Source organism: Penicillium argentinense (genome assembly GCF_028826775.1).
Source record: "Penicillium argentinense strain IBT 30761 chromosome Unknown utg000009l_segment0_segment0, whole genome shotgun sequence".
NCBI classification, from domain to species: domain Eukaryota; kingdom Fungi; phylum Ascomycota; class Eurotiomycetes; order Eurotiales; family Aspergillaceae; genus Penicillium; species Penicillium argentinense.
The window spans coordinates 507,280-534,695 of record NW_026622668.1 but is presented as its reverse complement, the minus strand read 5'-3'; the positions used below and the strand labels follow the sequence as shown (position 1 = coordinate 534,695).

The 27,416-nt window shown below is 51.6% G+C and overlaps 11 protein-coding genes across 11 annotated transcripts; 6 read left to right on the top strand and 5 right to left on the bottom strand.

The window, feature by feature from the left end:
• Positions 1 to 963: 963 nt before the first annotated feature.
• Positions 964 to 5,513, bottom strand: N7532_007800 (putative ABC transporter; the record flags this gene model as incomplete). The annotated part of the gene is made up of 3 exons (XM_056620292.1): positions 964 to 993; positions 1,046 to 5,073; positions 5,132 to 5,513. The coding sequence occupies 3 exons, from the start codon at positions 5,511 to 5,513 to the stop codon at positions 964 to 966; spliced, it is 4,440 nt and encodes a 1,479-aa protein (XP_056471098.1).
• Positions 5,514 to 6,537: 1,024 nt separating this feature from the next.
• On the bottom strand, positions 6,538 to 8,778 carry N7532_007799 (FAD-dependent oxidoreductase; the record flags this gene model as incomplete). Its single annotated transcript, XM_056620291.1, has 3 exons — positions 6,538 to 6,708; positions 7,023 to 8,457; positions 8,534 to 8,778. 3 exons carry the CDS (start codon positions 8,776 to 8,778, stop codon positions 6,538 to 6,540), a joined length of 1,851 nt encoding a protein of 616 aa, XP_056471097.1.
• Positions 8,779 to 9,834: 1,056 nt separating this feature from the next.
• On the top strand, positions 9,835 to 10,802 carry N7532_007798 (SDR family NAD(P)-dependent oxidoreductase; the record flags this gene model as incomplete). The annotated part of the gene is made up of 4 exons (XM_056620290.1): positions 9,835 to 10,109; positions 10,159 to 10,391; positions 10,448 to 10,549; positions 10,609 to 10,802. The coding sequence occupies 4 exons, from the start codon at positions 9,835 to 9,837 to the stop codon at positions 10,800 to 10,802; spliced, it is 804 nt and encodes a 267-aa protein (XP_056471096.1).
• Positions 10,803 to 11,475: 673 nt separating this feature from the next.
• N7532_007797 (uncharacterized protein) lies at positions 11,476 to 11,784 on the top strand (the record flags this gene model as incomplete). Its single annotated transcript, XM_056620289.1, has 1 exon — positions 11,476 to 11,784. The coding sequence occupies one exon, from the start codon at positions 11,476 to 11,478 to the stop codon at positions 11,782 to 11,784; it is 309 nt and encodes a 102-aa protein (XP_056471095.1).
• A 298-nt stretch (positions 11,785 to 12,082) lies between these two features.
• N7532_007796 (non-ribosomal peptide synthetase) lies at positions 12,083 to 15,160 on the bottom strand (the record flags this gene model as incomplete). The annotated part of the gene is made up of 1 exon (XM_056620288.1): positions 12,083 to 15,160. One exon carries the CDS (start codon positions 15,158 to 15,160, stop codon positions 12,083 to 12,085), a length of 3,078 nt encoding a protein of 1,025 aa, XP_056471094.1.
• A 1,027-nt stretch (positions 15,161 to 16,187) lies between these two features.
• N7532_007795 (NmrA/HSCARG family protein) lies at positions 16,188 to 17,323 on the bottom strand (the record flags this gene model as incomplete). The annotated part of the gene is made up of 3 exons (XM_056620287.1): positions 16,188 to 16,819; positions 16,872 to 17,025; positions 17,075 to 17,323. 3 exons carry the CDS (start codon positions 17,321 to 17,323, stop codon positions 16,188 to 16,190), a joined length of 1,035 nt encoding a protein of 344 aa, XP_056471093.1.
• Positions 17,324 to 17,787: 464 nt separating this feature from the next.
• On the bottom strand, positions 17,788 to 19,452 carry N7532_007794 (cytochrome P450; the record flags this gene model as incomplete). The annotated part of the gene is made up of 4 exons (XM_056620286.1): positions 17,788 to 17,947; positions 18,007 to 18,173; positions 18,227 to 19,342; positions 19,414 to 19,452. The coding sequence occupies 4 exons, from the start codon at positions 19,450 to 19,452 to the stop codon at positions 17,788 to 17,790; spliced, it is 1,482 nt and encodes a 493-aa protein (XP_056471092.1).
• Positions 19,453 to 19,953: 501 nt separating this feature from the next.
• On the top strand, positions 19,954 to 20,798 carry N7532_007793 (sulfotransferase family protein; the record flags this gene model as incomplete). The annotated part of the gene is made up of 2 exons (XM_056620285.1): positions 19,954 to 20,044; positions 20,095 to 20,798. 2 exons carry the CDS (start codon positions 19,954 to 19,956, stop codon positions 20,796 to 20,798), a joined length of 795 nt encoding a protein of 264 aa, XP_056471091.1.
• A 796-nt stretch (positions 20,799 to 21,594) lies between these two features.
• Positions 21,595 to 22,458, top strand: N7532_007792 (class I SAM-dependent methyltransferase; the record flags this gene model as incomplete). Its single annotated transcript, XM_056620284.1, has 1 exon — positions 21,595 to 22,458. The coding sequence occupies one exon, from the start codon at positions 21,595 to 21,597 to the stop codon at positions 22,456 to 22,458; it is 864 nt and encodes a 287-aa protein (XP_056471090.1).
• Positions 22,459 to 22,779: 321 nt separating this feature from the next.
• On the top strand, positions 22,780 to 25,188 carry N7532_007791 (uncharacterized protein; the record flags this gene model as incomplete). Its single annotated transcript, XM_056620283.1, has 8 exons — positions 22,780 to 22,872; positions 22,931 to 22,988; positions 23,051 to 23,110; positions 23,164 to 23,592; positions 23,649 to 23,815; positions 23,864 to 24,349; positions 24,477 to 24,615; positions 24,677 to 25,188. 8 exons carry the CDS (start codon positions 22,780 to 22,782, stop codon positions 25,186 to 25,188), a joined length of 1,944 nt encoding a protein of 647 aa, XP_056471089.1.
• A 1,098-nt stretch (positions 25,189 to 26,286) lies between these two features.
• Positions 26,287 to 27,271, top strand: N7532_007790 (Voldacs domain-containing protein; the record flags this gene model as incomplete). Its single annotated transcript, XM_056620282.1, has 2 exons — positions 26,287 to 26,594; positions 26,704 to 27,271. The coding sequence occupies 2 exons, from the start codon at positions 26,287 to 26,289 to the stop codon at positions 27,269 to 27,271; spliced, it is 876 nt and encodes a 291-aa protein (XP_056471088.1).
• Between the last annotated feature and the right edge of the window lie 145 nt (positions 27,272 to 27,416).

The following is a 27,416-nucleotide window of genomic DNA, read 5'->3' as shown; positions in this document are numbered from 1 at the left end:
GGTTGGGACTCGATTTTTCGGTGAAAAGAAAATCAGCAAGATTGCGTGAGGAGAGACTGGATGGGATAGGACAAGTGCATCCGATTCAAAGGCGAGGGACAGCAAGATAAAGGAAACAGACACCCCAAACAGGGGCACTATCAAGCTTCTGCCCGCGGCGTCACACGCTGCCCGTGCTCATCTGCGTCTCCCGTCTTCACTCCAGCGGTTACCTCTTCATCTCCGCAAAAGACAAAGCTTAACCAACTCCATGGGGAAATCGTCGAGCAGCATCAAACTGCGGGGAAAGACCCAAAGTCCCGAGCTGGTCTCCACATCAACACGATCAACACGAAGAGGTCGGGTCGCCGAAGACCTGGAGAAAGAAGCGGAGACAATCCCAGTCTTGGCTGACGACTATCCTCGCAAGAGAGAGATCGGAGTTTCACCGCGGTCGCTGTTGAGTTGCTGAGTCTGGTGTGGTGTGAGGTGCCAAGAATGCATTCGCTGCGAGGGATTCAGCTATCGGAGGCTGGATGCGCCTGGAATGTGGTTGGGAATTGTCGGAAGAAGTCCGACTATCCGGTGACCTTCCCGCTCGGATGGCAGCCACTGAGCGTAGCTTTCTTTTGCGGTCGCAGGATGGTGGTGATGATAAGCCGACATTGCCTCGGGTGTACAAACATTGGGGGAACAAAGAGAGGGCGTGGGGCGATCGACGGCGTGGGGGTCAAGCGGGCGATCCGAGGGTGCGGAGGAGGGGATGGAATATCCTCTCGGGCGAAAGGCCATTCAATAAAAGACCTGGGAGTCTGGACACGAGGTGGGCATTATTTGAGTGGAATTAATTGAAAAGCTTTTATTTGTTGAAATAATCTCCTTTTATTTTCCCGTTTTTGATCGCTACTACCTGCATGCAATTTGCGCTGTTCTCTTTTCGTGTTGAAATCCATACCAAAGGAACATGTCGACACCGGTTGACACCTATCTCCGATTGAAGTTGAAGTAACGCGACTGTTGCAGTCAGTATCGAGGTCGAACACCGTATCTTGCAGAGCGAACTTACTGCCAAAAACAAAATGATCAGGTTAGACCCGACGTACGCAATGAAGATACCCAGATCTCGCCAGCGGTTTTCAAAGTCCATGCTGAATGTCGCGTAGAATTGATCTCCGACCTTGTAAGCACAGTATTGACAAGTCTGGGTGGCATTCTCAACAAGATACCCGGCTCCGCCGCGGTTGAAGAAAGATTGCATATATTGTCCACAGGTCTCACCGTTGGGAGCAGTGAAGCTATTGAGCTCCACTTCGGCGCAGGAAACATCTCGCCCGTGAAGCTCCGTGACGACCATTCCGCCGATCAACCGAGTGAAAGGGTCAAGCTGGTAGAGCCAGGCGCGCCAGAACCCGGGCATCTGCGGCTTTGGAATAGCGACACCACAGAAAAGCGAGAAGATGATCACGATAGGCGGGTTGAGCTGTGATGCAATGAAGCTGTTTGGCGTCAAGGCCGATATCATCTGGCCCAGAGTCACAGCAAAGATCTCAGTAATCAAGACCATGAAGAACTGGTACCCGGCGCGACTACTCTCAGTCTGGAAGCCTGGTAAATAGTAGAGGGGTAGGAAGAAGCAGACGGCACATAGAATACTGTAAGGAAGCTCCGCCAGGACAAGCGAGAGGGCGAAAGCGAATTGGCTGTAAGTCTTCGAGGCAGATTCGCGATAGAAGATCAATCGAGAGAGATCGTACTTTGGCTCGACTTGCTGGAGAATGATGGCAGGAAGTACGGTTACATTGAAGATGACGAAAATGCGGTATTGAAGCGAGGAGCGAGAATCGTCAAGTTGTAAGAACGCTAAGCCAGTTATGAGTGCGATGACAACGTGGGTGAACAGGCGAGTGAAGCCGTAGTTTCGGGACCGCCAGAAGGATAAATGAGTTCGACGACCGACAACCTTGATCTGATGCCAAAGCGGCGACGCATATTCCTTCTCAATGATGGCGTCGCTTTGAGTCCCCTCCTGATGAGATGCCTGCGCGCGACTGGTTTTGATTTCCATAATATCCTTCTTCAGCACTTCCAGCTCAGGCGAGGTCCGCCAGATTTCGCCCCAGTCGCGATCGCCAAGCCGGCGTGTTTGACCTGCACCAATAGCATCAAGCATCCACTCCGCCGGATTCGCATCAGCAGGGCAATCTGCACCATTGCGACGGAAGTACTCCAGGAGAACATCTGAATCGGGGCCAATTTCGCCAAAGTAGACGCATTCACCTCCCTTTTGGAGCAGTAAAAGTCGATCAAAGTTTTCAAACAGAGCTGAGTTCGGCTGGTGAATCGTACAGAGGATAGCTTGACCGGCCTTCGAGAGCTTCTTGAGGAAGCGAACTATGTTCCAAGCAGATTGACTGTCCAGGCCAGATGTGGGCTCGTCCAGGAACAGGAGCAGTTCGGGCTTTGCTGCCAGCTCCACACCAATCGTAACGCGCTTTCTTTCTTCGACGGAAAGTCCGGTTTCAGGGGTACCGATGATCGCGTCGGCCAGGTTTTCGAGCTCAAGAAGACTGATGATCTCTTCAACGTACTCATACTTTTCCGATTTGGGGGTCTCGAAGGGCTGGCGCAAGTCGGCTGAGAAGCGAAGTGCTTCGCGCACAGTGGCCATTCCTTCGTGGACATCCAGTTGCTCGGCATACGAAGTACTTCGCTGGAAAGAGGTTGCTGGGGCAGATCCATCGACGAGGATATCACCAGTGATCACACCGATATTCTTTCGGGCAGCCAGAACATCCAGCAGTGTTGTCTTCCCTGCACCAGATGCACCCATCAATGCGGTCAATTTGCCAGGCTGAACATATCCATAGACAGAATTCAGCAGTCGTCGGGTGCCCGATGGCACCGGAACTTCATACGAAACGTCTTCCCAAGTGAAGATAGATTTCGACGAGATCTTGAGTTTGGCGCCCGCATCCACCGTCTTGGATTGACGATTGGCCTTCTTAGTCTCGAGCAGTTTGTTTAGTTCCTTCCGCTCATTATTTTCCTTTTCGAAAAATGTGATTGTCTTGCCTCCGGCGTTGAATTGCAGGGTTTCACCAAAATACAAGTTGGTCGTGAGGAAGCCGGCAATGAGTGCAAGCATGATTCCAAAGTTTCTCCAGAGATCTGGTTTGTGATAACTGAATGTGGTGGCAAGATAGCTGGACCCAGGAATAATGTCTGACCCTGGCTCTCCTCCGGCCAGAGTGCATGCCTGGTGTGCAATATCGCCGTAGCCAGGACCACTAGGCACCAAGGAGTCTTGTGTACAAGTCATTGTCAGACGACTGAACTCATTGACCATCAATGATGCAAATCCAAGGCCAAACGGGTTGATGTAATAAATCCATCTGAGCCACACCTGGGAGCCAGACCATTGAATTAAGTAGCCAGATGTCAGAACGAAAAGGGTGATGACGACGGCTGCAAATTTCATGGCATAATCAAAGTCTGGGCAGAAGCATCCGATTGTTCGAAACAAAACGGTCATGCAGACATACCCAGTAAGGATGATCAGAACGAAGGTGAAGAATGCTCCAGCATCAAGGACCAAGCCACACATGAAGTAGACTATGATGCTGAAGACTAGAATCCGCGCGATGGCGAAGGTGGTATCCACTAAAATCTGGGCAATGAAGAGCGCGCTAGGTCTGTAAAAGGTGAATGATCGATGTTTGTTGACAATTGATCGACCCATCATGGTCGATGCTAGTTCGGAAAAGGCTTGGAATCCGTTGAACAGCATGCTGATGAAGAGGAGGCCACCGCGAGTAAATGCTCCTGCACTGGTATCTGGCTGCTTCAGCCATACAGTTCCCAAGATGATAGCGATTCCCGTGGAGGTGATCCAGGAGACTGTCAAAGCAAACTTGTCTTGCCATTTGATCAAAAATTGTCGCTGCATCAGTGCCCATATCTGCAGATGGAAAGGAATGGAGTAAACGGAAGACTTGGGGGTGAATTTTCGTTTGGCTTCTTGGTTGGCGATTTCAAAGTCATCATAGACCTGCTTTTGTTGCTGGATCTGGGTTCGGTATGCTTGCATCTCTTCGTCCAGCCTCTTGCTGTAGGCTGATAGTTCAAATGCTTCGACCAGGGCCTTCGGCGTGGATGGAACATTTTCCGCGTTTCTTCCATCTTTGAACTCCCGCTCGAAGGGATCAGTACAGCCGGTCAGGTAGTCTGGAGTCGTTTGTCGAGGCTTCTCTCGGAAGCCCAGTCCTTCAAAATAAGACCTCGCTTCAGTGGTGGGACCAAAGAAGACCTGTCTTCCGTTGTCGATCACCAGGACCTTGTCGAACTGCTTATAGATGTTCTCGGAGGCTTGGTAGAGTGAAACGAACGTGGTGGTTTTGTAAATGTTGGTCAGGATACGCAGAGATTTGGCAAAGTCAAGGGCCGTCGAGGCATCTAAGCCCCGGGTACTATTATCCCATGCCAGCACGGTCGCGGCAGTAACCATCGTCTCAGCTATGCTGACGCGCTTTCTCTCGCCACCACTCACACCACGAATGAACTGGTTGCCAATGACGGTATTAGCCGTATGCTCGATATTGAACATTCGCAGCAGCATGCTGGTCACTTTATCCTTGAATTCAGCCTTGGATACGCCGAAGGGCCGTTTCCCGGGCGTTTTAGTATCGAGGGCAAACCCGAGGGTCTGTTTGACGGTCAAGGTCGGTTGATGAATATCATCTTCCTGGTTGTACACAGCCTCCCCACGGAATCGTTTGGCAAATGTCTCCGATCCGAAAGGGCCGTATAGAACTTCTCCGTCAATGCCTGTATATCCAAATCGTTGGTTTGCAATCACTTTCAGGAACGTAGTGCAGCCAGAACCTGGACGTCCAAGAACTAGAACCATTTCGCCAGGGCGGGTGAGGCCCCGAAATCCTTCCAAGATATTGAACTCTTTTCCTTTCTTGCCATAGCCCAAAGTGTGCATGATTGTCTCGGGAACGTTGAAGAAGTCGATCACGGCATCTGGAAATGTTTTTATGAATGTCTTGACTCCACCCACTCCTCGGACAGACAAGTTATTCCAAATGACGCCTGTTATAGAAGTCAGCAGAGTTGTTCCTCGTTATAAAACTTATGTTCTGATACGCACCGATGTGCTTGTCCCTGATGCCTGCCTCTTGCTCCGCCGCTCGATTGCCTCTCAGTGTAGTCTCTAAATCCCAAGGCTCCTCTGAGTCGGCCGCGCTTCCCGCCTTTTCGACATCCTCGGTGGTAACCGCAGGCTTCGAGGCTCGAGATGCTTGCTTGGATAGTCGGCGAGCTTGGTGGGAGATACTTGAGAACTGTCGGTTGAGCTCCTCAAAGTCCTGCTCTGCTTTCTCCACATCTACTCCGGTCCGAGTCGAGGTGATGCCTTGCGGATTTGAGTTGCGAAGCTCTTCTCGTTGTTGCTCATAGCTCCTCGTGCGGAACGAATCGGCCTCTGAGTCGAAACTCGCGTCTCTAGACTCAGTCTTCTCCTTCTTGTCCATCACGACCGGGTTGAAAGACGAATAAACAATAGACTTCGCCGCTGGTAAACAAGATGTTCCTGGTTCCTCCTAGACCCCACCAGAGAGTAAATTCCCGAAATTGCTTGGGAAAAGGCTGAGAGCAGTACGTGTGTTCTCGTAAGTAACCGAAACACCCCAAAACTGGATTTGGTGGAGCCCGAAAGGCCAAAATATGGGAATTTCAAAACGACTCCTAGGAGAGGCAGAAGAAGCAGAAAGAAGGACAGACAAAAAGTTCTCTCGAAGAGCCAAGCACACCAACCCCAAAAAGTACATGGATTAACCCCTAAATCCGTCCAGAAGCCTGAGTCATCTATTGAACTGCCTCCTACTGCCCACTCGGCTCCACCTCGACAAGGATCCGAAGTCCTTGGTAGGCAGATCCTAGATAACGAGCAGACATCCCATGAGATAGGCCCATGGTTTAGCGTTGACGAATAACCTTGAAAAGCTCGGAGTCGGAGTTCAGTCGATCTTGGCTTGTTCGCGACGGAGGCCCGAAGCGTCCGCGATGAGCAGTCCGCGGCGCGGCAAAACCCCGGCACTACACCACGTTACCTGCGGAACGTGGGGAGACGGGGATGCGGTGTCTGGCGACGGCAATTCCCGGTGGCGGTCGCATTCGATGCGACCTTTGAGGGATCGGAGTCCTTTTCGGGATGGTCATGGGCTTGACTCGTGTTGACTCAACGTGAACCATGCAGGTCAGATGCACGCTCAATTCAGTGCTGTCCCTGTCGAGCCCCAGCCAGCCCACCACCCCATAATTCTCCGTCGAAAGTCTCCGGTAGAAGTTCCATGTGGGGTTGGACCGGGGAGGCGGGCTGGCGCGACAGCTTATCGCCCATCAGGGACTCTTTGACCGTTGCAGGTGCAAGCCTTTGTCTCATTAATAATCGGCGGGTTCGCTCCGCCTGGTTGATCGGAGCTCGCTTGCCGGGCCTCGGCGTTGGTGCCGCGGCGACTTCGACTGTACCTTGGGGTAAGATTTCCGTCCAGGGGTCTACGAGGGGATCACGGTGACGATGTCATGTGATCTATCCTGGGACGGTTTCCGTTCGATCTCAAATATCACGATCAGATACTTCGTGCCTACCCCAATGCCGTCCACGATCATCTCTGGTAGCTCAGGATGATTGGCTTTTGTGTGAGGCATCCCTCCGCCTGACTCGAGCTGTTAGAGGCAAATCCTTGTCATTTCAATAGGCTTAGCGAGTACATTGTATTGCCATACAATGTACTGGATGCATTCAAGATACTACAATGATATGAAGGGTTTCATGCACAATTCCGATATTTTCGTGGGATTTCATGGTCAATTCTAAGAAGTAAACAGTACATCTTTTTCGGAAAGAACGGATGGCATATTTTCAATTATGTACAGTTAATCCAGACCTCGGCGACTGAGATCCATAATTTGCTTCAGCGCAGTTATTAAAATTTTCATTGAGACCCAAATTGTAGCCAGCCCGACTGCCACTGACTCACACGGCAGAGTCGGCCATCCTGGCGCTCGGCCCATTCGTCGGATCCGACAGCGGTTTTTCCGTAGAAGATATCTGCCGGGTCATACTTGGCCTTGATACGGCGCAAAGCATGATAGTTGCGACCGTAGAAAGCTTTTTGCCAATTTGGCTGGCGAAAGTCAGCCTCGTTCATATAGGCTCCTGAGTGCGGCGCAACAGCCTCGAGCTTCGGAATGAACACGTCGGTCATCTTGCGCTGTAGGGTAATCATCTCCTCCTCGTTCTGGATGCCCCATTTCCACGGCGTTGTCAGGGTAGTGGCGATGATGGCTTCTCTCCAGGCAGGAAGAACCGAGTTGTAGACATCACCGGTCACTTCGCGAGACACATTCAAGCCCACACCAATGAAGGTACCTCCATTCTCGGTGATCTCACGGTAGGCCTGGGTCAGACCTTTGTTGTTGTTTTCGACAACAGATCGGGGGATCAGCCAACCGCCGTACTGGGCCTCGCCGACTCCGATCGCGCCTTGTTCGCCCTTGAACTCGCTGTAGTATGTGTCGTATTGCGCGGATGACATGGTATATTGGATACCGAGCTTTTTCAATCCTCTCAAGAACGGCTTGAGCAGGGATACCAGCTCATCTTTGGGGATATTGGGACCGGTCAAAGGAGAAATAGCAAAGCTCGTGTTGGTATAGTACCAGATGCTCATAGCGCCTGCGTCCACGAGCGCTGGAAGGCTGGTGTGGAAAATCGAGATTGCGTGATAGAACGTGTCTTGGGAGATGTTGGCGTTTGTGAAGGAGAGCTTCAGGCCGGAAACTGGGGTTCCAGGATGCGCCTTGGAAGTCATCTCGTAGACAACACCGTACGTTCCTCCTCCGCCACCGCTCAGAGCCCAGAAAAGGTCGGAATGCTCATTGTCACGGGTGGCAGTGATCAGTTTGCCCTGACCATCGACGACCTTCCACTCCAGCACTTGGTCTGCACCCAGTCCATAGCGCGAAGCAAGCGCAGAGTGCCCACCACCCTGGCTATATCCACCCGCCAAGCCGACAGTTGGGCACTCGCCTCCTACGACCTGGAGGTTTGCGCGATCGGCCGCCTCATACGCCTCAAATCCCTGAATGCCGGCACCCATGGTCATTGCTTTTCCACGATAATGATCGTCTTTGTAGTCGTAAATCTTCAGCTTCTTGAGGTGGTGTGTCCAGATTCCTAAGGCCCCTGCGCCCGTCGACTTCCCATTGTAATCGTGACCTGTGTTCCTCACCACCAAACGGATATTGTGCTTCGCGGCAAACTTCGTGGCTTTCGAGATATGTTGGGGCTCGGTGGCATTGACAGAGTAGACGACATAGTTACCCAAGGTGCACGGCTTGGAGATGGGGTTGTAAGGGTCGCATGTCCCATTGGCAAAGAAGGGCGCCATGACGGAAGATGATGATTCGTAGCTGTCAGAGTCAGAGTGCAGATGTTAGCTTGGAATTTGTAGCATGTGCGATCGCGCGATGGATGCTATAGACATACTGCACGTCAGGAAGCTCCCATCCACTTTGTAATTTGGCACACTCCTTTGCGTCGTAGTGAGGCGCATGGCATGGAGTACCAAGAGGAACAGTCTTTACCAATTGGCCATCCACGGACTGGTTGAATTGAGTCCAAACATCCGCAGATGGCCAACAGGCATCGCCTGGGAAGCAACGGCAAGCCGACTCTGAAGCGCAGGCCGGGATCGCCAGGAGCGAAGCCGCCAAACACGTGTGGAGGAGCATTGCGGCGGCGACTCTGAGGCTCAAATTTGCTCCGATTGAGAGCTTGTGTAGAAAGAGTCTGAAGAGGGGGACATTCTTCTCACAAAATAAGTCACCCTAGCGCGTTTCGCTTAGACAAGGCTGTGTCTTGCCTCGCAGCCTTGCGAAAACCGCATTTTGCAGGGCAGCTTTGCTCCGCGAAAGCATGCGGAATCGCGCTCGCAAATCACTGCGTCCAGTGCTAGGTCACCCCACTTCTGAATGGGCTGGCCAAATGGCTGAGTTGCGCGCCTGGAAGGGGCAAGGCAATGCAGGACATGGACCCGTGACGATGGGGGCCAAATGCCACTGGCGTCGGTGTCTGGCCCACACTAGACAGTCGACCTTATGCCAGAAACCGAGCTTCGGCCTAATTTTCGCCTAATTATTCTGTAGCAAGAGCCCAGAGCGCACCCCAAAGTGCCCTGTGTTTGATAAGAGGTGGGAAGGTTCCATTGTCGAGTCCCCTTTATCAAGATCTCTGATCCGCGTGACACAAGCGGAGATGGTTGGCAGATGGCGGTTGGGAATCTGCAACCTCAGGCATGGCATGACCTCGACGACCTACTTCTGGCATGATCAGAGCCGATAAAAGCGTCTCTTGACTGCAGACGAGTGATTTCGTCGGGGTCACCTACAGAGTCTTGGAGCCAGTCGGACCCCACTTCACAACCGCGGAACCAAAATCCGGGGACCCGTTGAGAGAGCATCACTCCGTCCAAACTGGTTCGTGTTGATACATCTACAGCTTCTACAGATCTTTCAGCTTGACTCAAGATTCCTCGGTAACTACCCGGTGGATGCGAAGACCTTGGTATTCCGACAACGACGTCATGTGCCAAAATGGGGAACAGCTTGCAGGCTGCGTGAGCAAAGCGCATGGCATAAACCAATGATCTCTGCCAGGTCGATGGCCGAGATCCAGCTACCCCTCTTGACCTCGGTCGACTACGGCCCGACCCTCGAAGAGCGACCTGCGCAAATTGACCACGGCCTGCTGTTTACACATTCTACTACCAGGACAAAGCTTGCGGCAAAATGAGCTCCCGTCTCTTGAACAAAGTGAGCATTGTGACTGGATCATCCTCGGGTTTAGGCCGGGCCATTGCACTCCGGTTTGCCCGTGAGGGTGCAAAGGTTGTCTGCTCAGATCTCAGACAATCTTCTCGACTTGAAATCGAGCAAGAGATTACCCATGAGTTGATCAAGAAAGATGGAGGACAGGCAATCTTCGTCAAGGCCGACGTTGGGGTTGCTAGGGAGATAGAGCTCCTCGTCAAGGCGGCGGTGGACGAGTACGGGAGACTAGACATGTACGCATTCCGTTTCAGGTCGCATTTCTCTCGTTAAATGATGTTCTAGAATGGTCAACAATGCCGGCGTTGCTTTGGAAGCTCTTCGTCCTCCAGCAATGTGCCACCAGACTGATATAAGTATTTGGGACACCACTCTGAACATCAACGCCAGGTCGGTATTTCTGGGCTGCAAATATGCGATCACGCAAATGCTCAACCAGGAGCCCCACGAGTCTGGAGACCGGGGTTGGATCGTCAACATGTCGTCTATTATGGCCTTGATTGCGGGACCAGGAAGTCGTATGTTTTGAAGCCACTTTCATTCTATCAGAAATAGACAGTACTAACACTCACAGCATCATACTGCGCTTCGAAAGGTGCAGTGAGCAGTCTGACTCGGCAGGTGGCTCTTGACTATGCTCAGCATAAAATCCACGTCAATGCAATCTGTCCAGGATGTGCGTACATGACCTTATTTTCCACATTTGTATAGCCCGTTGAGCTTATCCTGCCACAGACACCCAAACAGCTATTTTTAAAGACACGACAGCCAACAGAACATCCATCGAAGATTTGCAGCGAAAGCACCCCTTCAATGGACCCGGAAAACCAGACGACATCGCCAAAATGGCTGTGGTTCTGACTAGCGATGACGCATCCTGGGTCACCGGGGTATCCTGGCCTGTTGATGGAGGCTACACGGCACGCTAATGTTCCGCAATCATTTCAATCTCTGATTCATGAGATGTATTGGTCGACGATTACGTCTGGCTCTCTACACATTGTTTCCGCACGGTCCTTAGTCTAGGATGCAATCGCCACTATTCGAATACAAATTTCTTTCTGCCTTTTATCGGCATAATAGAATCCTGGAGAGTAGGAATTTACTTGGCGTGACAATGATGGCTCTTGACACTGGGGGTGATGACGCCAGGCCTAGAGCTCTGCAGAGAAGAGATGAGCGGAGCGGAACTGCAATCATGGCTCTGATTGGACAGTCTGACGTCCCTGGATCAGCCAAGGGGGTCAAAGATAAGCAGAGAGCACATAGATGGGGCGGAAATTTGATGGCTTCTCCCTGGAAAGAACATCTACATCTACTAACGTTTTGATCATCAGTAGTACTCGACAATGGCCCGTAAGTCTACGACGATCGAGCCAAGAGAGGAAGTTGAATAGGTTTATCGGTTGCAGCAACGCGAGAGAAAGGATGAAATTGCCGATTCATTCCTTCGTTTAGGTCCACAGGTACGAGTGTCTCTGGTATTTATGATCAGGCAACCCCAATACCACAATATAATTGATACAAGATCAACTCAATCTATCCTCCGGCATTCCAATCCTCAGGATTTCACAAATTCTCGCAAATTTCTAAATATCAATTATGCTGAAAACCAACACCCTTGCAGCAGCACTCCTCATAGCAGGAACTCTCCCAGCAGCCATGGCGGACAAATGCTACGCCCTCGGCTACTGGGGCATGAACTCCGCCGGCTTCGGACCAGGCGGGACCACTTATGCTGGAAGTGAGGGTCTCGTCCTCTACAACTCCGCCGACGAGGAGAGCGGTCGATACGAGAAATGTGAGCACTGGTGCAGCGGCGTCTGCGCGGACTTCATCGAAGTCCCGACTGACAAGCTTCCCGCTGTTTTTCAATGGGGAGCGACCTGTAGAGGTTCAGGTTTCACGTAAGTTCCTCCGCCGTCTATTTACTACTTCCTCCGTCAGACAGACATGCTAACTCTTAGTGTCCGTCAAGTGAATGCCATGGTGCGTATGGTGATCAGACTCATATCGAAGGCTTGGAGCCCGAGTCCGGGACCGACTTCTATGGACTTGGTATCATATGCGAAATCGTGGTGCCGGGTTGATTTCGAATGATGATTGTGCTTAGCATGACTCCCGTTACCTCAAACACTTCCTCTACGCACGAATTTACTATCGTCACCATTGAACATCAATTAATCTTGTATGTAACCTAGAAATCTAACTAAAATCCTGAGAGATATGACACATACTTGTCCATGAGTTCTCGATCAAGAATCGGGAACTGAAGACCACCCTCCAAAGTATTCAGCATGTGCGCGGTGTTCGTGGTATCATACACAGGCATATTCTCATATAACTCCCACCGAGTCAACCCCTCGTGCGCTTTTTCAGCAAGCATGGGCTGGAGCGGCTGCAGTCGTGCTGGTGACTTTTCCACCAAACAGTCGATCCACTCCTGGTAAGGGACTCCCTTAATAGTAGTACCGGATGCAGAGCTGACAAGATCCATGGCTGCGTTCATGTCGATTGAGGCGTTGCGGCTTGGCGGAACGATGTGGTAGGCATGACCCAGTGAAGACGAAGCAGGAGACGAGGCGATGTGTAGAATCGTGGCATTGACATAGTCAACTGGAACGAATTCTTTCCTTTGATTTGGGAGCAGTGGATAGCAGCCCATTTCAGCGCAGGAATGAATGAGGCGACTGAAAAAGTCATCGGGGTTACAGGCTCCTGTCTGACTATGACCAGTGATGAAACCGGGCCGGTAGATGGCAATTGGGAAGTTGCGGTCCATCACACGTCGCAGCAGCGCTTCGGCAACCCACTGAGATTGGGCATAGCCGTGGTCGTAAGGGAGCGCCTCGACATGTTTGAGAAGCGACTCGTCTTCAAGGATTCTATTTGTTTTAGTGACGTATCCAGTGGGACCGAAGCAGCTAATGGAGCTGACGTAGTGAACGCCCTTGGTGCGGCCGCCGGCACATGCGAGTCGCAAGATGTTTCGTGTGCCAATGACGTTGGCAGGTCGATGGAGAGAGTATGGCTGCGTATAGTTGACTCGGGCACCGAGGTGGAAGATCACACTGGACCAGCTGGCGATCTCATGGAACCGCTCGAAGCCGAGGCCCAGGTAGACATCCTCCAGAACTCCGCACAGAATCAGCAACTTGTCACTGAATCGCTCCTCCCACTGGCCGTATTTCCCCATCGCCTGCTTGATACGCTCCAGACCAATTGCGGTATCCGCGGCACGCACCAGGCAGCCTACCTGGTGAACCTCACGAGTGCGAAGGAGATCGGCGAGAAGGAAAGCGCCGACAAAACCAGTTCCCCCAGTGAAGAAGACGCGCCCTTCAGTATCCCGGCGCCAGTCAATGACCGGTTTCGACGGAGGAATAAGGTCGTCCGCGATATGAGTGTCTTGAATCCAGGTCTCTTTCTCATTGCGAACCGTTTCGGCGATGCGATCTTGTGACTTTTCAATAGTTGATGCCAGGTCAGCGAGACCGGAGTGGTCGTAGAGTGTGAGAAGTGAGATATCTGCCCCGAGATTCTTTCGAATTTGGCTGATGAGCAGCGAAGCCTGGAGGGATGTCGCCCCGAGTTGGAAGAAATCGGCATAGGGGTCTTCTGGCAAAGAGGAGAGTCCAAGGATATTCACCCAAAGGCTTGCCAGTCGCTGCTGGGTACTCCCAGTATTGATCTCTTTGATTTTAATGGTGTTGGAGGTTGCCCAGCGCTCGCGGTACAGATTGGAAAGGTGCTTGCGATCCACTTTTGCGTGACTGTTCAGGGGCATCTTGGATATTAACTCGATTTGAGGAACCATGTAGTCTGGTAGTGCAGTCCTCAGCGCTTCAATGGCATTAGCCATTGCTTGAGGTTTGGACGAGGTTGCCACGGCGAAGGCGACGAGGATCGACCCGGCATCACCGCCTGCTTCAACCTTCAACGCAACGGCCTCAGAGAACTGCCCAGTTCGAATCATTGCGGTCTCGACAGCCTCGAGCTCGATGCGATACCCACGGACCTTGACCTGGTGATCTTGTCGTCCAACATAATCGATCTGCCCATCCGGGCGTTTCTTGACTCTGTCTCCCGTGCGATAGAATCTTTGCACCTTGTTCTCGGAATGCAAGTAGACAGACATAGACTCATTCTTCTCAGGGCGGTTGACGTATCCAGGGGACACACCAGCTCCGCCGATCCAGAGTTCTCCTTCTTCCCCATCAGCGACAGGTGCTCCAGTTTCATCACAGATATGAGCAACGGTTCGGCCAATGGGCTTGCCAATACTGACGGTACCGGCTTGTACGTCCTCCGGCGTAATTTTATGGGCGAGGCAGAAGATGCAACACTCCGTTGGTCCATACGCATTGATCAAGTTTTGTGGTGGACCTTGTTGCATGACCGTTTCAATAGCAGCCACGTTGGCTGCCTCTCCGCCAATGAAACAGATCTTCAGTTGTGAGAATGCACGCGGATACGTCGACGCGGCCAAGTTCAAGAGGGCAGTTGTCGTTGCCATGATTGTGATTCCTTTCTCCTTGATTGCGGCCGCCATGGCGGGAAGGTCCAGCAAGATGACCTTGCTCAGGACCGCAATCCGAGCGCCACGCAAGAGAGGTACCCAAATATCAAACAAGGAAACATCAAAACTCGTATTATTGACATGCGCAACGGTATCCGTAGAGTCGACGGGCTCGAAGGGTGCATGGTAGACGACTTGCAAGATCGACCGGGCAACGATTTGGACTGCTTTTGGCTCGCTAGTTGTGCCAGATGTGTGGATGAGGTGGGTTCGGTGTTCGAGCGTAGTGGTGACGGGGAGATTTTTATCGGCTGTCCAGGCGTCTTTCGACGTCCAAATTGGACAATCCTCCAAATGAATTTGCTGGAATGGAACCTCCCGGCTCCTGTTCGCATTATCGACCAAGATGTATCGGGCTCCCAGTTTCTCTAGACGATCCTTGATCTGAACGTCTGGTAATGTTGGGTCCATAGGTGCGCAGCTTCCTCCGGCATAGATGATGGCCATCTGAGCCACGACATCGGCCCAGCCATGCTGCACAATGATACCCACGGGCTCCTCGATCTGCAAGCTCCCTTTGAAAAGTTTCTGAGAGATTTGGAGAGCCTGGAGGTGCAACTGTTGATAGGTGAGACTGACTTTCTCATCGACCACCGCTACTGAGTCCGGGGACTGTCTAGCTTTAGCCTCAAAAAGCTGACCGAGCCCCTGGCCCTGGTTAACGACCAGGTCGTATTCTTCCGAATGAGACAGTATTTCAGAAGGCATCGATGCAAAAGTATAGAATTATTGTGTCAAGTTGATTGTGAAAGACGTGATGCGCCAGAATTCCTTGAATTTTATAAGTCCCTTTGCTCAATATGCTGCTGCAGTGCCGAGGCAACACTGCAGGAAGCACCTGTATCCTGTAAAATTACCCTCGAATTTGTCAATCGATCTATTGCTGTACTACGTGGCCAGAAAAGCCAAGAAAAACCTGCATTGTGATCTCAGCCAGCCAAAGCTGTTCAAGGTGGAATGTGATGAGTCAGGGTCCGAAGCGGTGCACTCAGGTACTGCCCAGCGGCATACTATTGGCAAGGTCCAGACACAAGAGGTGCTGGGAGCAACAGCCGGTAGCTGAGATGATGCGTCTACGCCCACCTGCGGTGTATCCATTCTCGCGCAGTGCTAGCTAAAGGTATTTACGTGAAATTTACTTGGATCGATTCCACTCCACAGGCCCTTGTTCAGTGTCACAGCCCCAAATAAAAGGCAAGTAACACGTCAATAAAGATAAAGATGAAGCTCCAATGTGGGTCAGTTATGCTTGCCACTGGCTATTTTTTCCGTTTTCACGTTGCACGACAGCTGTGATTCTCCACCCGCATGCGCCATGCAGGCCTCTTGATCGATTTTGCTGGGCGGGTCAATCGCTTATCCTGTCTTAGGGGATGGAATAGCTAGCTTCAATTTTACATCCCGATCGGTATTGTTACAACCCCGTGGGGCAAGGAGCTGAGGTGTTGTAACCCTGATTATCGCTTCGCATTTCCCTCATCATCGCGCATTGAACTTCTAGGCCGCGTAGCTGTCTTGTATCTTTGGTCCACTAGTGAATAATTACTATTTTATTTTCCACATACCGCTATTTCCTGTGATCTACAGGTGTCCCAGTAGTGCAGAGTATGAATTGCAAGTCCTTAACTGATTGAATGATAAGCTTTTTTAGAAGGATACGAAGGCAATTGAATAGTGTTACCCGAACGCAGCCCCTCATATTCATGTCTCGATAGTGACCTCATTCAAGGTCTTCCTAATTCTGCTCGATGACTCCGTTTTCCTTGCACCAGGCAGCATTTCCGAATCGAGCAGCAAACCATTCCTTTACAGTCACTAGACCGTGCTTGTCCTCCGGATATCCCAATGCCACAGCTGTCGCCTTCTTCAATTTACTAGCGGTGTGCAGTTCCGTAGTCTCTCCAAAATACTTACCACCAGTGACCTGCGTGAAGCCAAACATGAGCTTTACGTCTTCCAATTCGTGGATCCCGTGGGTCTGGAAGGCCTCCCAGGAAGGTTCGATCGGAGACCAAGTTGCCTCACGCGAGGTCACTTCCTGGAAGTCCTCAGTAAGCTCCTTGAAGCTGCGGATATCACTGAGTCCATGAATGAAATGACCATTCCAGGTTTCTGGATCCAGCAAAGCACCTTGGACAATGTCTCCGAAGTCGTCGGAGATACTCAGCCAGGGTACATCTTCCTTGCCACCCCAGTGGGGTGTAGAGAAAACGCGGCGACCTTCTTCGTTCGGGAACCAAGGGAATCCGCCGAAGACAGGGGCCACTTCTTTGCTCAGGAAGTTCTCCAAAAACCAGCCGGGACCAAGTGGAAGCACTGACTTGAAAACTCCGAGGCTTCGGATGTACTGCTCAGTCTTATATTTCACTATAGGAATGTTAGCCAAATAAATTAGCGTCGAGAGTGTCTTTTCGCTTACTGTCCATTGCCTTCATTGACACTTTGCCATTGGTCATCTCTGTGCATGGAGGACCAGAGCTGAAGACGAAATGTTGGACTTTCTCAGATGCCGCAGCGTCCACAATGATTTTGCCCATATCGAACTCATTTGGATTTTCCGGGCTTGTGAATAACTGAACATCTTAGTCGATTTTCTCAAGGTCGTTCAAGATTAGGTCCTACCTTGTCATCCGAGTTGATGTTCAGAAAGACACCCCAGGAGCCCCGGAAGGCGGCTCTCATCTCATCAGGGCTCAGGCCATTTGCCTGTACCATTTCGGCACCTTGCGCGATAAGGGACTTGCTTGCATCTGACTCCGGGTTGCGAGTGATTCCTCTGACTTGAAATGCTGGGTTCTTCAGCAAAGACCGTGCCACTGATCCTCCCTGGTTGCCGGTGGCGCCGAAAATGGTGATGATCTTGGCTTCCATTGTTGATTTTGGTATCAAAAAGCAGCAGTATGGTCTTTCACGTTTATTGTTGAACTCTTTGTGTGCCTCGGACTTTCACTGTTTTGAATGGCAGGTGGCCAGCTCCCGTTGCCTCGGTTATCCTGACAAATATGACTATTTCGCCGATATGCACCATGCAAATACTTCCATGTCGATTCTTGATGTATAGAAAAACGAAGTACATGTGCAGCTCCACACCGAGAAGTTCAGCTCCCGTATCCCTCGGATTCCTGTTTGCGGATCTAGAACTGTGGGGACTGTCCTCATGCAGGACGCTTGCAAGGTGCACGGTTCCTGCTCCACTTGCACGATCGACACCACCGCCCACGCTGCTCGCTCCGAATTGCCGTACTCCATATTATTTCATCACTCTGCAAAGCCGACGAAGCCCGTGTCCAAATCAGCTCGCGCCCATTGTGGCTTATCTAGTGCACCCCACTCGCTTACGCCCGCACATCTTGTAGCTTCACATTGAGTGGAACCTGACCCTGCCAGACCCCGAACTCCTTTAGCTCATGCGGATCGACATTATCGGGCTGCGCCTCCAAGTCAAAGTTCCACAGGATTCGTGCCACGATCAATCGCATGTTCAGGTACGCCAGACTGGATGGGGCGTTTGATCAACACATGCTTTCCAGCCACTTCAGCTCAGGGGGACTCACTTGATTCCAATGCATTTTCTGGGGCCAATGGAGAATGGGGCCCAGATTTGGCGATTGTCCGAATCGAATTCGGGATCGCCCAACCAGCGCTCCGGAATGAACTCCTCTGGTCGCTTCCAGTACTTTGGCGATCTGTAAGCGGCAAGGAGAGCCACTGACACCCAGGTCTTTGCATAATCAGTGAGTGACCACATTAGCGTAATAGCTGAGCTGGACTTACCCCGCCAGGTACCCATCGTCCATCGATAAAGCTGCCAGCTTTCGGGGTAATGCGGTGTAGCCCGACTGGAACTGAAGGGTGAATACGAAATGTTTCCTGGATGACGGCTTTCAGGTATTTCAAGCTTCCCACGGCATTGAAGGTTATTTCCTCCTCGGTCGCAAAAGTCGATCGGATTTCGTGGACGAGCTTTCCGTAGCTTTCAGAGTTATGTGTCAGGTAATAGAATAGCGAACCGAGGGTGGTCGCAGTTGTTTCGGAACCTGCTGTCGCGAGGATGTTTACATTGTCGACCAGTTCATCCTCGGACATACCCTTAGGAATGAAGGAGGCAAAGTCCGCCCGGGCAAGGTTATCTCTGGTTTCTCTCTCGCTGAGGTTCTTCCTGACGTTTTGCATGTGTGCCTCGTAGGGGCCACTGATGTCTCCAGGGATCAATCTTTCGAGGATCGGGTGGTAAGGCTTGAGGCGATGCGCGCACTGAAGGAAATGCGAGTGCTTCATGGCTCCAAATATAACATTTGCCCATTCGTGATAGTCAGCTAGTTCGAGGCAGCCGATGGGCTTGCCGAAGGAGAGGCAGCTCAGAATGTCAAAAATGAGGAAGTTGCACCAGGCGGCGATGTTCACGATTCCCGAACCATCGGGGTAAAATGCTTTCCCGGATCTGTTATTTCTCAATGCGTCGATCATTGTAGTCGTAAATTGCTGAATTGTTGGTTCCTGCTCTTTGATCGCCTGCTCGGAGAATGCTGGGGCCATGAGCTTCTTGAATCGCGGGTGTTCTCCCGTACTGGCGAAGAGGATGTTCTGCGCTGTGCCTTCGCCCTGGATGTACACGGCTGGGTTCTTTTCGAAGGACGTTTCCTCCGTGGCTTGCTTGCCGAAAATAGTTTTGTTGGCGCTGACGGTAACATAGGAGATTTCGTTTGGTCCAGCTCGAACCACTTCGCCATATTTCTCATGAAGGCCGGCGAGGTACTTGCAGCTGTCTCCTTTGACCATATGGTAGACGTATACCAGTCCGGTAGCGGCGTCCAGCTTCGGTCCGGGGTAATTTCGTAGAGGGTGGAAGAACAAGTTATATATGACGATGCCGAGGTGGACAGTTACCCACTAGATAGCGGTGCGATTAGTTGCCTGCCTGCGTGAAAGGGAAGATGAGCTCTGAACGAGAGGTGTCATACCGTGCCGGCGAGCACTATAGCCCATTCCAGAATTTGCATTGTCGCTGTAATGATTTCGACAAATGCCTGTGGGTGAAGAAAACAATGAAGACGGCCAGTCAAGTCAAGGCTAAGCAAACCAAGGTTAAGGTCCCCAACCTTGGGAATGTTGACTTTAATGCCGTGTGCGGTCAGTGCCTCATCCCTCAGGCTCGCTCAGCGGTACCTTTATTCTACGAGGCACCTTCATGTTTGTATTGAGTTTTGTAATCCTCCATACACCTAGCGATCGCTGTATCACATACCGATCACCGCTCAGCTCGGGGTCCTCCCGCTCGCAGTTCGTCATCAAAATAATATCCAGTCGATTGGTCGCCCTACCCGACGGTGGGTCTTGCGGTGGGTTTCACGGTTGCACGACAGGAATTATTGGTGCCTACAGACTGGAGGTACCCCCTCATTCTTTCTCTTTCTTAGACAACAGTTGGATTTGACATTTTTATGATTTCCCCTCCCTTCTCTTCCTCAAAATTCCCCTCATCAAAACTCATCATTACAAACATGGGCCGCTTAATCGATCGGGAGCCACCATATGAGCCCGAGACCCCTTTACGGCTGGTGGTCGCAGGACTCTCCCGCACTGGCACAGCATGTAAGTCGTCGCCTGTGATTATTTTCATCAGACTGCTACTGATTTCCCAGCTTTGTATCTCGCATTACAGGAACTCGGATATACACCATGGCACATGTGCGAGCCCATCGATGATCCCAGCCGCATGTACAACCAATGGACGGAAGCGATGAAATGCCGCTTCTTCGGAGAGGGTCTTCCATATGACCGGAAGGATTTCGACAAGCTGCGAGGCCCTTACGATGCCCTGTTGGATATTCCAGCTTGTCTGTTCTGGGACGACTTCCACGAGCTGTATCCGGAGGCGAAAATCATCCTCACTACTCGATCCGCCGACTCGTGGTTCAAGTCGATTCACAGCACCATCATTCCCTGGCTGGAGAAGCCCCTGCTGAAAGTTCTTCAACATTTCGATCGCAAGCAACTGGGACCCGAAATGCGCATGGTCAAAACGGCATACAAGGTCATTTGCAACAACAATTACCACAGCCCCAAAACTAAGGAGCGCTATCTCCAGCACAATGAGCGGGTCCGGAATGGTGTTAACTCCGGCCGGTTCTTGGAGCTCCGACTCGGGGATGGGTGGGAGCCCCTCTGCGAGTTCCTTGGTGTGCCTGTGCCCGATAAGCCATACCCCCGGGTCAACAACACGAACGAGTTCAACCAGGGAGCGGGAGAGGCCGATGCGGCAATGCTAGCCGGTATCATTAAGCCGTGGCTGGCTGTGCTCGTTCCGGTGGTTGCCGCTGGCTTGTGGTTCTCTTTCAAATCTTGAACATTGTATCAGTATCGTACCGGAGGATAATCGAATGTACAAAGAGTATCTCAGCTAGTGAATAACAGTGGAGGCGCTGCAAAGCACCTATGTGGAGTCCAATATCTCGGTGATGACCTTCCCCGTGAATAATGGCAGTGTTGACCAAAACCTTTTCTCGTCTGCATCTTCTCGGCTCGGCTACTCTATTGGCGACTGTGTATGCAGCAGGTACTCTAGGGTAGGATGCCAATGCGTGGAGTACATAGTACACGTCGCCACACGGAGAAGTTAGGCAGCTTTGGCCATGGCCAATGATAGCCTTCTTTACGGTTCTTCTGGCTCGTACTATTGGTCGATTTACTGCTCCAGCGGGCCCTCGAAGTCATGCAGTACCGCAGTGGAGTAGATAGTACTCCGCGTTTACATATCTAGTGAGTGGAACGTGCGAGCTGTCAAGTTGGAGTGCATGCGTCGAGTTTTAGCCAGCTGGAACTACATCGGTGGGGTACATCACACTTTCATGCAAGGCCCCCACATTTGCTGATCGTCGCTCTCAGCCAGCCCCTTTACCCTGCAGTGTTACACAAACTACGTCAAGCCACAAAAAAGCAATTATCTTGTGTAACTGAGCGATCGCTATCGCTTTGGATCTAGATCCAGGTGGAGGAGAAGAGTGTCCAGAGGAGTCGTGAAGCTGTGTCACAGCGCCAGATGTGTGTATTAGGCTCCCTGGACTGAGGTCTGGCTGCCAGGTCCATTTATTTCGATTGCATTTCTCGACCGGTGCAGCTTACCCCATCCAATTCTTTCAATCATGACTGTCTCTACTCAAGACCGACCTAATGACCTGTATAGCTCGCCCTATCTGGTCGACTACTATGACATTGTTGCGCCGAGCTCCGAATCCGTCGACGATGCTTCGTTCTACTGGAAGGTCTATCAAGACCTCAAATCTTTGCGTTCGCCCCACTTCGACGACCCCTTTGTTCTGATGGATGTCGGAACGGGTACGGGCCGTGTTCTTCATGGTCTAGAGCGTAACGCCGTCGAGAACAACGCCGATTTTTCCAACACGGAAGTCTTGGGGGTGGATAATGCGCAACATATGCTTGACAAGGCCGAAAAAATTACTTCAGGCCCTCTGAAGGGACATGTCAGTTGGATCAATGGCTCTGCTCTTGACCTGGAGGCCGTGATGCAAGACAGGTTCCACAAAAAGGTTGATCTTCTCATTTTCTCCATCGGATCAATCAGCCATCTGTCTGAGGATGGTCAGCCACAGACCTTCCTTAACCAGGTCTCCAAGGTGTTGCGTCCTGGAACCGGACGAGCCTATGTGTCCATCTATGATGGCTCTCTCCTCCACAAGAAAAAGGACATTGCCTTCCATCAGCCGAAGGGTGTCACTGAGATCAAAAGCAAATTGTTTCCCCATATTGTGTACCGCGAATCGAACCACAGAGGCGACTTGGAAGGTAACATCAAATACGTAAAGTTTGATCTGGAGGCCGTGAACAGCGAGGATCAAAGCGTCGTGGAGAAAAATGACATATCCATGAAAATGAGACAGTGGGAGGAAGACGAGTTGGTGAGCCTTTCGTCCAAAACCGGAGTGACTTTCATTGAGAGTATTCGGGGCGCCCACGAGACATTCTATGTTTTCAACACGGCAGAATAGAAGATAGTCCTGCTATATGTAGTTAGACTCTTCCTCGGCACATCAAGACCGCTGTTCATGCAAAGTTTTATCTCTCCATCCAATCCTTTCGTCCGGTGCGGCTGACTCGTATGCATGAGCTGAAAATCAGTCAAAAACCATTAGATTCTGTACCCCCCTGCGTCTTCAACGTCACCTGGTCGATCATCCATCTTGTTGTCTCTGGTCTCCTTGCTCATCGCCACTTCCTCTTGATTTTGGAGTCTTTCACACCCGCAAGTCGCTGTTATTCTGCTGCGGTCTTCTTTCACATCCCAATCCGCTGCTTTCATCTGTTTCAACATGGGACGCATTCGCGAGTTGCGAGCGTCGGGCGCATTCGTCCTTGTGGCGATGTGCCTGTCGACCTTCACAGACAACTTTGTTTACGGCATGGTAAGTTCCCTTGGTGGAAGTCTGCCTGGTCCTTTGATGCTGATAGAGTGTCTACTAGGTCATTCCTATCCTGCCCTTCCTCCTGATGCAAAACAGAATAACTTCAAGCGACGAAGGTACGCCGAAGCATCCGACTACCCGAGGGGTTAATTCGCGGGGATACTCATGAACCTCACAGTTCAAAAATGGACATCAATATTGTTGGCAGCATACGGTGCTGCACTCCTTGTCGCATCCCGTAAGTATCAAGAGAATTCTTCGGCACGGTCATCAGCTCATCAACATGCACAGCACTTGTCGGCCTCATAAGCGATCGCATCCAATCCCGCAAATCACCCTTGATTCTCGGATACGTCGCCATCGCACTATCCACCTCGGTCTTTCTCTTCGGACATTCTCCAGCTCTACTGGTCATCGCTCGGATCTGTCAAGGGTTTTCGGGGGCCGTGGTAGGAGTCTTGAGTTTCGCGATCGTCGCAGACACGGCGTTGCCTGAGAAGCGAGGAGATTATATGGCGTTCGTATCCACTTCATATACCTGGGGAATGATTTCGGGGCCTGTCTTGGGGGTCTTCTGTATGTCTCATAAACTGGTGACTTGCTGGAATTTTGCTCACAAGAGGTACAGCTTTGATCACTTCGGCGTTCACGGAGCATTCGCATTTCCGGCTTTTATGCTAATATGCGATATCGTCCTGCGCACAATGATGGTTGAAAAGGGTAAATTACTTCCACCGGTATCGTCCTTGGGAGACCAAATGCTCATCTTTGTTCAGATCAAGCAGAAAAGTCACCACCCTTGATCGGAGAAGAGGCACCATTGCTGCGCCCGAAGGATTCCGCCGAGGCTTCTTTGAGTCTTCGCAACTTCGTGGACGTGCGCTTCATCACTGCGATCTTAACGCAAATCACCATCTCGTCCATCCTCGCCGCATTCGAGACGGTATGTGTTTCTTTCAGCGGGCTTCTTCGGCGTCTAACATCATTTTAGACTCTCCCACTTTTCACGAAGGAGACGTACAAATGGTCTTCCACAAAGGCAGGCTTGGTCTTCCTGGGAATATCTCTCCCGAGTTTTCTCAGCATCCCGCTAAGCAGGTACGGTCGAGACTGGAAGCGTCGTCGAACAATCGCTGTCGAGTTGATCCTGGCCTTTTTCCCACTGGTCGCGCTTCGGATCATCGACGGACCGACAACTAGCCATCAGATTGGATTCATTGCGTTGGTGATTGGAGTGGGCCTTTTCATGACAACCTCCCAGGCACAGGTCATGGCCGAGGTGTCAGATGCTGTGCGGGAGATTGAGGTGACGCATGGGGTGGACTCCAGCAAAAGAAGTGGGATGGGTACCGGCTATGCGTTTTGCAGCATGGCTATCGCCATCGGGCAGTTTGTCGGGCCTCTGATCGCGGGTTATGCGCGGTTAGGCTTTGGATGGGGAGGCATGACTCTGATATTGGGTGGGACAACCGGATTCGTGGGTCTCTTGTCCTTGATTGTCAATTCGTAGATCATTAGTATCAGTTGGAGTCAAATATACACCCTGTGTGGGACGAATGTTGAGATTGAACATCGGTTGAATAATGTGGTCAAACAACTTCAAGTTGGAGCAGTGGAAGCCGAAGCTTGGCGCTGACATCTCTCCGCACGGCGCTCGCAATGCAAGCAAGCTGCTCTGGCACTTCCACATCCACCTCGCCGCGCCCATCCAGCACTGTACCGCAACCATGTATGACTCGAACCGTAAGTACCCCGAATCAATCCCTTATCACATCTTGCATTAATATGTCTGACGATTTTCGAGGCCCCCACCCCCTCTTGGCCCAGGTGCCACTGACCGTGTCGCCCTTCATCAACCTCCCCACCTCTATCACCCTGCCTTACACCTACAAGTCCGTTCCCTCAACCCTCCCACCATCGGCCACTGTCGACCCCATCAACCCCGACGCCAAGGCTCGCTATGTAGTCTCCTCTAGTGGCGAGCACGCGGCCCATCCGGGGGAGATCCTTGCAGCCTGCCAATCTCTCGAACACCACTTGAAGAAGAACCGTCAGGAATCTGAGGACGCGATCAAACTCTGGGAGGAATCGATTCAACAACGCGAGCTGGCAGAGAAGCGGCGCGTCGCGCCCGGATGGCTTGATCGCGACGAGAAGCTCCTCCAGCCCAGCCGGTCGGCTATGTCACCCGAGGCGAAGGGAGAGAGTCTGCTGGATAGCTCATCGGCCGATCAGGGAACCTCGATGCCATCCATGGTGCCGCGCAATGAGGGGGAGGAACTTGACCGGGCGTTTGGTGGTCTGGATGTGAAATGAACCCGGAATCTCGACACATAGGAACTCCACCATTTTCGAAAGCCATCTGAACGGATGATCCCCACGATGGGGTTCAACCCTTGATCGCTCAAGAACATGCCTCAGCTCTCGCCAGATTGCTACCAAACATTCAGGCATCTGTACACTACATTGTGCATCGACCGACTTCTTGCTAACAGGGGCACCGTGCGACAGCTACCTTCAGTGTTCCCTCGCTTCTGTTCACTGCCTCCCTAAGAATACCCTGGACGCGTCGACCGCAACTCCGTCGGTCGTTGATGAGGACCACTGCTGGGAGGATGAACAGCTAAGAGGGCGTTGAAGCATGCAAGAGCAAGACATGGAGGCGCTTGTTGTTCGCTCGACTTTGCATGCTCTCTGTATGTTTTTGTGTTCGATAGGAACGATCAAAGCTTCAAAGAGAAATGCAAAATTACGCTATTCACGCGAATACAGTACACATCTCCCTTGCTCCTGTAGAGTTCCGGGTGGGCTTGCATTCTAATGGTATCCCTTGACTGGACTGTGGTCGAATCATGTCCAATGTAGTAGTCACTATGATGACTCACAGGTGCTGGTTAGCGCAGTAGAGTAAGATAAAGATTTGAATGCATGCCGAATTCCGACCACTAACTATAGTATAGTCATGGTTAGGTACACTAGGCACCGAGCATCAAATAAGAGAGTTGAGAAGCGCGGGGTTGTTGTGGGCACTTACACGGGTTAGAACATACATATATATCGAGAGATCGTTTGTAATCATATGATGTGTTGAAGCAAGTCCACTAGAAAAGCAAGAGAGTAGTAAATCAATTAAATGCTCTGCTCTGCTCTGCCTATATCTAAGGTACTACGCGCTACTCCATAATGTGAAGAGTGCTATCACATGTTTGGGCCATCCCGATCGGGATAGCTCCGGCGGCGTGTGAACCAGGGAAAGCACCTCACCGGCGATAGCTCCAACAATTTCACATCAAGGTCCCGCATCCGCGCTGAATTCTTTCCCTTTCGCAACCCCCTCTCCACAACACCTCCACAACCCCTCTCTACAGGACCTCTCTACAGCATCTCCAGTTTCGAATTATCTTCAACAAACTTATGGCAACCTCTATGCAGCATCTCGGCCTCGCGCCCGAGACGCAGGCCTTTGTCCCGCTCGCGGAGCACCAGTCGCGCACCCCGGCCTCGTTCTACGACGGCCCTCCCGTACTGCACTATCACAACACCGACTGCAATATCGTCATTGATAAGACCCAGCTGGAAGACACTCCCCTTCAGCGCGTTCTCGACCACCAGTCTCCTACCAACGACGATATTGCTACTAACGGCGGTTCTGCCGATGACTTGGATGATGGTGACAACAACCTGGTTGTTTTGCATGGTTTCGAAGTCTGGGTCGCTACTGAGTAAGTCGAGCTCCATACCTGAAGCAACTGCTAGCGCGTGCATCCAGCGCAATGGAACGCACTCTGCTTCGCCGGGAATAGCTAGATCGGGCCAATTAACGTATTCTAGCCAAGTTTACCTGTTCTCCCGCTCTGCCTCCACAGGTGTTACGATTCCCTACCCCGCGATCATTGTCCATGCCACCCGACGCATGAGTTTTCCTGGTCGTCCTGATGAACAGGTCCAAGGCCTGTACATGCAGGTCGCAGGCGACGAGATGGACGAAGAAGACGCCGACCAGGAAACCGTGACCATGACGATCGTGCCTTCTGACACGGAAATGGACGAGGAGAAACCAGAACCTGAGAACCAACTCCTGTTTAATGCCGTCACTGCCTGCTCGAACCTGTGCCCCGACCCCGAAGGCAATGACGACGATGACGATGACGACATCGGCAACGGGGCTCCCATCAACTTTGACGGAATGATCACCGCGGACAACATGCACCAGCTCATGGATAGCAACGGCAACTTTGTTGGGTTCGGCGGTCCTTCCCCTGCTTTCCCTCTTCCTCTTGGTCCCGGGGCTGGCACCGTGCACGCTCGAGAGGATGCCGAGGAGGAAGATACCGATGAGCATGTCAATGGCGCGTCAAATGGTGAGGATGATGAAGTGAAGTGGCGCCGAACTGACTGATCTGTAGATGATTTTATGCCTGATATTTGAGGTGGAATCTTCTGCAGATAGTTCCAAGGGTGCAGGCGACGCCAGTGTACACTACTTCACGTTTACGAGAAATGACAAGAATTGATGATTATCAGGGATGTTCATTTAATAATTA